General features: G+C 38.7%; 1 protein-coding gene across 1 annotated transcript; it reads left to right on the top strand.

Annotated features, from left to right (window-relative positions):
• The first annotated feature begins 1,907 nt into the window (after positions 1-1,907).
• Positions 1,908-9,456, top strand: C2H5orf46 (chromosome 2 C5orf46 homolog). The gene is made up of 3 exons (XM_007194213.1): positions 1,908-1,977; positions 6,063-6,210; positions 9,393-9,456. Exons 1-3 carry the CDS (start codon positions 1,908-1,910, stop codon positions 9,454-9,456), a joined length of 282 nt encoding a protein of 93 aa, XP_007194275.1.
• Positions 9,457-12,144: the final 2,688 nt, after the last annotated feature.

Below are 12,144 nucleotides of genomic sequence, written 5' to 3'. Positions count from 1 at the left end.
GCCTTTCTCAGGCAAATACAGCCACTTGTCAGGGTCCATGGCAAGGCTAACTTGAATGTTATTTCCCCTTGGACAGCACAGTGCTCAGTCCTAAGCAGTGACCCTGATGGCACAGATCTAACTTGCTGAGATCTCCCTACTGTGAACACTATCTCCAGATCACAATGCTTTGTATAGGAGAGACAGGACCAGAGTCTTCTTTTTTTTTCTTTCTTTTTATTTATTTTTGGTTGCTTTGGGTCTTCCTTGCTGCACAGGGACTTTCTCTAGTTGCGGCGAGCGGGGGTTACTCTTCGTTGCGGTGTGCAGGCTTCTCACTGCGGTGGCTTCTCTTGTTGTGGAGCACAGGCTCTAGGTGCGCGGGCTTCAGTAGTTGTGGCACATGGGCTCAGTAGTTGTGGCTCACGGGCTCTAGAGCTCAGGCTCAGTAGTTCTGACACACGGGCTTAGTTGCTCTGTGGCATGTGGGATCTTCCCGGACCAGGGCTCGAACCCGTGTCCCCTGCATTGGCAGGCGGATTCTCAACCACCGCGCCACCAGGGTAGCCCCAGAGTCTTCTTGAGAGGATAGGTTGGAGAGGCCTGGAAGGGTCCAAGCAGAGCTGCCTGATGGCTTTCGAGTGCTAAACCAGGAGAAAGAGGGCCTAGCCTTGGCCCCGTGACACCAGACAAGTCCCTGTTTTCTGTACTTCAGTTAATTTCTCCATTTATTAAAAGGACCCTCTGACACTCACAATGTATAAGTTTTGGTCAATCTGTAAGTTTAGGGACCACCCCAAGTCCTCATCGCAGGTAACTGTTTTATTATAGCATTCCTCAAGATAACCAGTATCATCCAGACTTCAACCAAATCTTATCCCCTTGAATGTTTGTATCCAAAAGGAAGGGTATTTTACACCTGAGCTATATAACAACATCTCAAACCCAATATTCCTTTACACTGAGTGCAGTAATTTAATTATTTTTTTCTCTTTTTTAATGTTTGCAATAGTCCTTGAGTAATATACATTCGACTCCGGCAAAGATAAGTCTTGCCCTCAAGGAGCCTATGGGCAACTGGTGGAGATATTTAAACAGGTACCTATCAGGTACATAAGAAGAACAGTTAGCTCTGCCTGGGAGAACCAGAACAACCTTTCCAAGGAAGTAAAGTCAAAGCTGAGACCAATGCCAAGCACTATATTAGCCTCCTTGAGAATTCAAAAGTGAATAAAATACTCTGCCCTTAACATATCTATAGGCTAAAGGAGAAGAGAGCTATTAAAGTACTTAGTTCCCAGACAACTGGTCAAGGGTGATATGGCAGGTGATGGAGCAACTATCTGGAGTAGGGTGGAATGGCCATGATGGAGATTTTGCAGAGAAGGGGGCATTTGAACCTGAGCCTGAGGAATAAGTAGGAATGCGCCAAGGAGAGATAATAGGGAAGCTATCCCAGGCAAAATAAAGGGCATGAGTAACGGCATGGGAGTGTGAATGGGCACGCCCAGGTGGAGACAAGATACTAGCTCAGAGCATGGGAAAGAAGCAGAGCACACAGGGAGGCAAGTAGGCACACCTCACCAACTGCTGTTGCTTGCTCCTTGGCACTGAAAACACTTCTGCCTGATCCCCATCTAATTGTCAATACTGGCAGTGGAACTAACTCCAAAAGAATGATTCCAGTGCCATTTATAAACACACATTAGAAAAACCAGGAGGGTTTTTCTTTCCGTATCTGTAAAACTCTTAGTTTGAAAGATAGGGCAGGGCTCATTAGTAGAGATCCAAAAGGAAGTTGTGTCTATATCTTATGCAACAACCTAAATTCCATAGCAGATGATGTCACCTATAAATGCCCTATAAATGGAGCAAGGCTTCAGGTGCATCTGAACAATTTAACTGCATCGATACCCACTGCTACAAACATGGCTGTCTCAGTGCCACGGCTGACAATTGTCTGGGGACTGCTTGTCTTAATCCTGACTTGCCAAGCCGGTAAGTACCTGCAATCGCAGCACATGCATTGTGCAGTAGTTAGCCATGACTGGAGGACGTCAGTGGCGCGGATCCAGAACATAAAGGGGAGAGAGGGGAACTTTGGGCACTGCAGAAAGAGCACTGGACTGGAAGACAAGAGACAGATCTTCTAACAAAAAGAAAGTAGGACTTTTATTCAAATGTGCTTAGGTTACAGTCTCTATCCTCAGTGAATGTATGAAGTTTAGAATGATTTTTTTCTTATATCTTCATGTGATATAGTGACACTATTATAAATTCCTTGAGAGCTGGGGGTGTTTATTTTTTAATGATTATAACTAATAATATTCAAAGGCGAAGAGTCTGGAATAAGACTCCTAGGTCTCGCTCTACCACGAGTCAGAAATGTAACTTCAGGCATGCTCTTTAACCTCTAAGGGCTTCACACTTAAAAGGGAATATCAATGGTTAACTTTCTCATTTAGTTGTCATGAAAATTAAATAAAAGAGACAAAACATATTGGAAAAGTATCTGGTCCATCATAAGCACCCAATAAATATTAACTGTTACTGTTATCATGTATCATCTCATTTGATTCTCATAATCTTTTTAAGTAAACATGCACCGTTTTATCATTTCCCTTTTTGCAGGTAAATAAACTGAGCTTGCAGAGGGAAAGTTACTTGAGCATAGACACAGGTAGAAGTAGCACACCTGGGATTGAAAACCAAGTCTTTCGATTCTTTCTATTCTAAAGCATCTACTTCTTTCATGTCTGTTCCAAGCACATAGAGGACCAAAAGGCAGCAGGCAGAATTCTCATTAATTAATTTTTGGTTTACAGAAGACAGTGAGCTCTTAACTTGTCTCCAATCAGAATGATAGGTCAGAAAACACAGACAGTACAAATAGTAACAGAGCTTTCTGAGCTCTTCTAAATGTAACTTGGCAGAACTCCCACCCTCCGTCACCCACTGTTCACTGGCACAACCCACAGGCAGACGCTCCAACAAAGCTACAACAGGGATGGGCTCAGAGACTACTGTGCCCATCTACCTCTACAGTAATCACCGTGGTAAAGTAAAAAGTAAGATTTATATCCTAGAGACCAGTCCCAGGTCTGTCTCTCATGAACTCTGAAACTGGTTAAATCAGTTCACTGCTTTGAACCTCAGTTTCCTCATCTGTAAAATGGGATAATTACCAACTGCACCAGGTGAAATGAGCATGCTTTTGTCACTTTGTAAACTATAAAAACTGTATAAATATCAGCATTACTGTGTTTTTTCAGAACTTTATGATTATATTGACTAAGAAACTCAATCAGGTAGTTAATGTAAATAAAGGCTACCCCATATTTTAACTGAAAGGAGAAAATATTCAACTATTGGCTTTGATAATTTGTTTCTGGTATGTCAAATTTCTTAATTTTTATTATTTTTCAGCATTTTCAAAGTTCTTAATATTTTAGCAGCATTTTAAAATTTTTGTATCTTTAAGCACTAGCAGAGAAAGCTACTATGAATCATTCTGTTGCTACTATTATTAACAATAGTAATAATAATACAATGAGCATTTACTGTGGGCTCACCTTAGACCTGGTACTGCAATAAGTGATTTATATAATATAGATATAGAGATACACAGATATGCATATATATACATACATATATATGATATACATCACACATATATAAAGTATCTTTCCATCTTGACAATAAGAAACTGAGATAGTAATTAAATATTGTTTATACAGTTACATGGTGAACTTTTTGCTGAAGACAGAATCAAACTCAGGTATATAGGACTCCAAAACATCACCCACCGTACTCTCATACCTCTCATTATATATGCGATCCAAAGGCTGGAGCCAAGGATTTGATCTTCACACACACTGCAATCCAGGGCTCCTTGCATTTTGAAAAGTTAGCATTTACCATCATATTAAAATAAAAAGTTAAAGTAAAAATAATAAAATTAAATTGTTATGCAAATAGGCTGATAGGAACACAGAAAAAAGGAACTCACTTTTCATGCAAGGAATTTCTGGTTCGCAGCTGGTAAATGTCTCCAGGGGACAGTTGCTTGAAGGCAGTATTATATCAAATGAGGAACATGCTCTGTGAAGTTAAAAAAAAAATAAAAGTTCAAACCCTGGCTCAGCCACTTTCTATATGTGTGACTTTAAGAATTTCTCTGAGCATCTGTTTTCTCTCCTGTAATCCTATCACTGAACTGAATAAGGATTAGGCATGTGATGAAAGCACATCCTAGTACCTGAGCATCACAAATATACCTTCTCTTTCCTTCCCCTTCATGTAATGAAAACAAAGCAATTCTGGTCACCGTGGTTGCCCTGTGCTTTATGTAAGGGTCAGGTCCTTATATGCCCATTTTTGCCTTAACTCTTAGCAGCATATGCTATGTACATAATAGTAGGCTCAAAAATACTTGTTGAATGAAAAAAACCAACAGCTGAATAAATGAATACTTGGTGGTTAGTATATTGATCTTGGTTATAGGTCCCAGACTGGTAGTGCTCCTATTGAATCTTTTGCAGTGGCATAGTAAACAATAAATGTTTGCAGAATTGAAAGCCATATTTTTTTACTAAGACTTTCTATTTTAGGATATAATATAAATGCAACTCTTCTCACTAATTTGACAGCCTCCACACCAAAAGCTAGTTACATCTCCTTCATTCAGCGTAATGGGGTACATTGTATAGAAGTTGGGACTTCTTAAGTCAAAATTTGTGGTGGGATTGACAGATAAAATACAGGGCACCCAGCTAAAGTTGAATTTCAGATAAACAATAATATTTTCATTTAATTATGTACTAAATATTTCATGGGTCATTCTTACACTAAAAAAGTATTGTTATTTATCTGAAATTCAACTTTAACTGGGCATCCTGTAATTTTATTTACCAAATCTGCCAACACTACTTGTGAGGCTACAGTAAAACTAAAAGATAAAGGTCCTACTTCATCGTGGCACCAGGGTGCAAAGGGGGGGCTGTTTGCATCTTTAATTGCCGCTCTTGCATTGCTTTTAATCTCCCAAACCACTTAGACCACTAAGCAAAGCCAAAACCCCCCCAAGGGACCTTGCATGTCACCAACTTCACTCTGGATCTTTGGCCTCATTCCAAAAGGCACTTGACTAAATATCAGAAGTAAGAGACCTGCAGTTACAGTACCATCTTCTCTTGCTATTTGTAAGATCTTCTGCAAGTCACTTAATGTTCTCAGTTTCTGAGTCCAGTGAGCTCTGCATACTCCACAAGATTGGTCAAGCTTAAACTTACACAGTAGATGTAAAATCATTATTTACAGAACTACCACATGCTGTACAAGTGACAGAATTTCTCCTTGTCATCATTATTATACTACTTTCAACCTTATAACACACTTGTAGTTAGATCATACCTTTTCTGTCAAAGACTATGCAGTTCATCACAGAGTGCTTAAGAACCTGGATTTTAATACCAGGCAAACATGGGATTGAATTCTGATTCTGCCACTTACCATCTCTGTGACTTTGACCCCCTCCTAAACCTCTCTCAACTTCCATTTCTTTACCTTTAACTTCGGATAATAACTTTGCCTCCCTCATACTGTTGCTGTGAGAATAAAATGAGATAATGCACGTAGGTTGCCTGTCATACGTATGTGCTCAGAAAACGCTACCTATTATTATATCATCCTCCTTATTATCATTTCCATAGGTCCAGGGATTACATGAGAAAAATACATTAAAACCAAGCAATCTGCCTTTCAGTCCCAGCATTGGCATTTACTAGCTGCTTTAACTCTGAACAAGTTACTTAACCTCCATGAGCTTCAGTTTTTTCATCTGGAAAGAGAACCAATGTCTGCCTAAGCATCAATATCTGTTGCTCTGTTTGGTTTCAGGAATAAATGACATAATGCACGTGAAGACAATCACCAGGCAGGCACTAGATACGCAATAAATATAACTATATGAGGCTATATAATTAGTGAGAGGGGGTATAAAGAGCTCTAGTGTTCCCTACAATGAAAGAAACTTCCCTTTCTTCTTGCTGAGAATCACCCCGAGATTCCATTCTGTTTTTCAGATGACAAACCAGATAGCAAGCCAGATGACAAGCCAGATGACTCGGGCAAAAGCCTAGAACCAGCCTTTCCAAAATTCCTAAACCTCTTGGGCTCGGAGATCATTAAGAATGCGGTGGAGTTCATGGTCTGCTCCATGATAAGGAGCAAGTAAGCACTGAGATAAACCTTGCTTTTGTCCAGTTCACCGTTGGTAATGACCGCATTGCATTAAAATGAATGAGAAACAAAATTGCATGCATGCCAATGTATTGTTTTAATTGAAACTTGTTGCCTACCTTAAGATATATTTGCATCTGCATGAATTTCCCTGAACTCTTTTGGGGTGAACACATTCCCAAGGAATTTATGGAACAAGGGGTTCCATAAAATATTTTTTATTTCAGGACCAAGTAGAAAGGAAGAAGAGCACCGGACCAAGGGACAGAAAGTCAGGTTCCGGTCTTGACACAGGTGTTATTTATCCAGGTGTTATTTACTGGGTGATCTGGAGTTAGGCTTTCCCTCCCTGAGTGCCTCAGTTTGCTAATCTGTAAAGTTAAAGGAATAAAGGACCCGCCTAGTGCAGACACAGTAATTTGCTGATGAAGGTGGTGGGTAGAGGTGTGCTCATTAGTATGATGAGTTCTGTCTTTATTTTCTGGTTTGAGTAATTCAAGAGGGTTAGCAGACACAGTAGCTATTCTCTCCTCAGAGGCAATCTGGAGAACCTCTCTTATGAGGGTTTGTTTTGATCACGAGAGATTGCCTTGATGGCAAATTCCACAACCCAGAATCTTCCCATTATTTTCAACCTGCTTCCAAGCTCCTGTGCCCAACTCCTAATACAGCCTACCCAAGTTTACATAGCTCTGATTTTTACATCTACTTTACCCTTTCTTCATTCTTCCGACATTAATCTCCCCAAGTTCAGCTCTCCAGGGTCTATTTCGTTCTTTTGAATTTCTAGGTGCTTTCAGTCTCCACCTCTCTGAGGCTCTGCTCTCTAATTCTCTCCTTCACAGCCCCCTAAGCAGAGTTTGACAAAGTGCAGTCTATTACCTGCTTCAGAATCGCCTGGAGAACTTATCCAAAACGCGGGTCCCTTCATCCCATCTTGCACCTTCCTGGGGCAAGGCTATATAACCTGCCTTTATAACAAGCTTTATAACAAGCTTTCAGGTGATTCTTATATACAACAAATTTTGAGAGCCCTTGATTGGATGCTCTGGGTTACATGGCTGAGCCTTAAAGTTCCACACAGCCTTTAAATTTGTATTCATCCTTTGTGTAGATGTGAATCTTTGTATTTTTCTAGGGAAAGTGCTTCTGACTTTATAAGATTCTCAAAAAGGTCTATCACCACTAACAGATTAAGAGCCACTCCTATATAGAAGTGATCAGGGGCCATTTTGTATCCCTTGATCTGCTTAAATCCATATATTACTATCATGTGAATGGGCATGATTCTGCATACAATCATCATGAACAAACTGTTAAAACACAGATGTTTATTTTGTGTTTTTATTTTTCATATTGTGGTTGCTTTTGCAACTGTTGAGTTCCCATGACTGTTAGTGTAAACAAGGAAAAAACTGAATAATACCTATTATGTACAAAGTAGAGTTTAGACTCCAGTTGAATTCATATTGTTATAAATCACAACAATAGCAAGGCAAAGAATTAGAATAATAATTCTTTTTATTCCTTCCCTGGGGAATTCCCTAGATATAAAGTAGCACATGTTTTCTCTGTTAACTCTGGAAGTTGACTAATTGTTGTCAGCTCTGGGTTCAGAAATGGCACCTCTTCTACCATTTTCTTTTTCCCTCATTTTATTCTGGGTATATGATATTCTTTCTGCTCTTGGGACTTACAACTGTCTCAGGCTCTCTGCTCTTGCTTTAATTTCTGCCTAAAATGCTCTTTTTTCCCTCCTAGCTCGTGTTTTGTCCTGCCTCTCATCTAAAAGTCACCTCCTCCGAAAACGATTCTATAACCACTCTTATTAATACGAACTTCTTTTATTCCCTGGTTATTCTCTATCACTTTACCTTGTCATTATGTCTTTATAACATATCAGCATCTCAAATGATTAATTTATTTTTAATCATGTAACTATATGAAAGTAGAGATCAGATATCTCTAGCTCATTGCTATAGCACAGTACCGTATAAGTCATATCGGGCACTTAGTAAATAATTGTTGAATTAATTAAATAAGGAAAGGAAGCTTAGAGATCAGATCTAAAGCCCACATACCCCAATTTGACTGAGACATTTTGAGGGATCTTTGTTGAAAGATACAGCAGTCCTTGCTCAAGGGAACAAATCTAACTGTCCTCACTCTGTCCAAGAAAAGACCATAAATATAACAGGGGATGGGAAATGGGAAGAGACCAGCAAGAAGTATTCCTAAGAACTTAATACATGCTTAGGAAAGTCAGGGCAGGAATTGTGAAGGAAAAAAGTCTAGACTGTAAGCCCCTTCTCCTCAAAGAATTTGCTGTCCTTATTGTATAAGATGGCATGAGCAAATGCAATGATAACTAAAATACTGAATAAGGTAAATGTCAGCCAAACATCACAGTTAATGTCTAAGGAAAGGAGCTGTCACTGAGGCCAGGATGCTTAGGGGAGAGTTTATGGCAAAGGTGAGAAGAAATTTGGGTCATAAAGGACTCAATGAGATTTGATTAGAAAGAGAGAATTGCAAAAATATGGAACTTCATAAAGATAGAAAATTTGCTTTATTTATTCCTATGTATCCGATGCCTAAATACTGTGTCAAGCACATAATAAATGCTGGACCATAATTTACTCATCTCTTACCTTCTCCGCAGCTACCCCACACCCAATCCTTAAACAGTGGAATGGCCTCTGGCATTAATTCATGCTTCTGGAGACCTAAGTTTTAGACTTTGCTTTGCAATTTACCAGCCATGTGACTTGGACAGGTTTTTAATCTCTTTGAGCTTCAGAGGTTTTTTTCATATGTAAAATGATTAAAATTCATTCACTTATCCATTCAACAAATATTTATTAATTCATACTATATGCTAGGCACTGTTCTAGGTGCTGGGGATATATTATGAAACAAATATATCAAAATATCTGTCTGTATAGAGTTTATATAGGAATAGACACCAAACTAATAGATTTGTTGGCAGATTTAAAGAGATAGTTATGCATAATGGCTTGTCAAATTTGAACTATTATGGAAATCTTAGACCTTACAACTGTAAGGTAGTAAGAAAAGTATTGCTCAAATATTATAAGATACCTTAGTGATGATTCTAATATTCCTGATCAGTCTAAATCATAATTCATTTTTTTCTCTCTCTTTTTTTTAAGAGGATTTATGGAATGTGATGATAAAGAAGAAGATAAACAAGAAGAAGAACATTCATCAAAGTGACTTCAACCAGGTGATTTTAACCTAAAAACTTACAACCAAAAAATAGTATATTGAACGAAGGAAAAAGGGTCTGTCTGATTTACTTAATAAATTTGGGCACCCATATTTACCCATAAGCAGAAAAGGGGTATTTTTTTGTGTGTGTTTTTGCTTTATTCTTGCAGTCGTTTTTTTAAAATTGATTTTAAGTAGATGTATTTTTATCATCTCAAAGTCACTGACTTAATAAGATTCTCTTAAGAGAAGAAGCACAGCTGTGGGGTGAAACAAGTAAGCACTGGAAGTGAGGAGATCCGGTCCTGTCACAACCCTGCTTGGAACTTGACTTGTGCAAGTTCCGCCTATGAAAGGAGGGGCTTATATGCACTAAAATCTAAAGACCCAGGTAAACAGGCAATTAGCTACTCATGAGAAGAGTGAGATTTACTGAACCTAATTCCAGGAGAAAGGACTAGTAAGCTCTCTAATCCTGCAGTTAGATTTATGTGCAAATAGTCTGGTTTGAGTCCTCAGAGATACCTGCTGTTTCCTTATCCAGTTCTCTCCTGAGAATGGATATCGAAATATAAATACAGAAATGTTAGACTTGAGAAAGTAATTCTATAAGTAACTAGCATGAAATTAGTACTTCTGTTTTAGGCAGTAAGCTAAATGCTTTATATGTAGTCCCTAATTTAATTCTATCTAACATTCCCTATGAAAAATATGTATTGTTATTCTTAGATTTTATAAATAATGAAACCAAGTCTCAGGGAGCTTAATTAATGTGGCCAAGTTAATAAGGGAGGAGGGGTGGATCTGAATTCAAACAGCCTGATTCCAGTCTGTGCTCTATCACTCAGCAATAGAGCTGCTGAACAGCAAATAGTGTAGGAAGAGGCAGTAGAGAATAGTGATTAAGCTGTGTGATCTTAGACATACCTCGAGGTGCCCATAGAAATAAAAACCTACCCCTTTGGTTAGTTGAATTACCTTATATGCATCTCCAGGAATCATGGCCTTTCCCAACTTTTTCCCTACTGGCTTCATTTCATAACAAGGGAGTGATTGGCGTGAGCTTAGAAAGCTACTATCATATTACCCTAGAACTTAGCCCACCCTTTTCCTTAAGCTTCTAAGGATGGAAATCAGACTTGCGCATTGGAATCAAGGTGTGCCCAACGCAGACACGCCTGAATCTCACCCCAAAGACAGCTAAGCTTCTAAAAACACTCACCTGTGTTTGCATCTTCCCATTCCCATCTTCTCAGGGAACAGCCTACCTCTTGTTGCAGGCATCCTAACCTTTTGCCTTCATTCAGGCTCATTGGTGCTCACACCCTGAATCTTTGGAGTGCCACCCTAGAGGTTCAATGTATGAGACAGTCCAATAAGCAAGGCAACATGAAATTTTAGAAAGAGCAAAAGCCATAGAGAAGATGTAAGTTCAGCTTCTATCTTGGCCTCTTATTGGTTGTGTGATCATGGGGAGGTCAGTTGGTCTCCTTGAGCCTCACTTTACTCCTTATTAATATTTAAAACGTTTGGAACTTAATTGTTCCAGACCTTAATGTCGGAAATTTTTTAACTGCATATAAAAAAACTTTGAGTGGATTCACGAACCAACTGTAGATGCCCTAATGGGCAGAGAGGAATGGCTCTGTCTAGGGATATAAACCAAATGGACTAGAGAGAAAGACGCCTCTAAGGCAGAGATTAAATTTTGGATGGTTTGATCAAGGCTGTCTCTCCAAACTCCAGTGACTGTTCATTTAATAAATAGTTTTAAAAGTTGCATTTGTATGATAAGTGCCTCATCTAATCAAAAGCAAATCATGACTTTAGAATTAGTGATTCACAGCAATGCCTATTTCCCCAGTATAGAAAATTTGGCCAAAGTTTTAGGTATTTCCTAAATTAAGATAGGTAGATAAATAGATACATATGTAGATATCCCATTTTTCTCCTACGACATATGCCTCTTTCTTACATAGTCCTTTAATGCTTATTTAACCCATGCGTACTATGTGTCAGATTCTGCCAATGCTACCAAGATGAATAACACTGTCTCATGATTAACAAGTTTATGGTTTGGACTATCACCTAGCACAGTGCACCCCAGGATTGTGCAGGAAAATAATGAAGTTCTATGTACAAGTGCCGTGGGCATGCCTTGGAGAAAGAATATAAAAAGGAAGCCCTGGAGGAAAGGGTGGGCATTAAGAGGGCTTCACAAAGAAGGTGAATTTCTGCATGCAATCTCAGATGATGAGCAGAAAAGGGCAAGTCCTCAAAAACTAATCATCCAATAATTGGACACCTAATTAATCTGAGATTCTCCCAACCTCAGCTCAATCACATTGATATGATTTTCTTATGTTAATAAACTTACAATCTTAACTCCTAATGCCCTGCATCACTTGAAATCATGGGAATTCAAGTCTCCCAGTGTCTTAAGTCATTTGACATCTTAAAGTATAAATTACCTTTCTTGTGTTAAAATAAGAATTCAATGAACCTCACCAAGATTATGAAAGAAGTAAAAGATGGGAAAGCACTTTGTGAATTCTTAATATCTATGTACATTTTAAAAATTAAGAACATAATATACTTGGACACACTAGATGACATGTTTAGACCTGCTGAGTCAGAACTTCCTAGGGAGGGAGCTAGGAATAAATAAATTTAATAGGAAATCCTCAAGTAACT

Source organism: Balaenoptera acutorostrata, chromosome 2 (assembly GCF_949987535.1).
Source record: "Balaenoptera acutorostrata chromosome 2, mBalAcu1.1, whole genome shotgun sequence".
NCBI lineage: Eukaryota > Metazoa > Chordata > Mammalia > Artiodactyla > Balaenopteridae > Balaenoptera > Balaenoptera acutorostrata.
Note: the sequence above shows the minus strand (reverse complement) of the source record. Positions and strands in the feature narration are given on the sequence as shown.

Bases quoted from the DNA above. Each gene is read 5' to 3' on its own strand.
- C2H5orf46 (XM_007194213.1), top strand. From the start codon at position 1,908: ATGGCTGTCTCAGTGCCACGGCTGACAATTGTCTGGGGACTGCTTGTC. The intron at 1,978-6,062 runs GTAAGTACCTGC...TCTGTTTTTCAG, and splicing joins AATCCTGACTTGCCAAGCCG to ATGACAAACCAGATAGCAAG. The intron at 6,211-9,392 runs GTAAGCACTGAG...CTTTTTTTTAAG, and splicing joins TGCTCCATGATAAGGAGCAA to AGGATTTATGGAATGTGATG.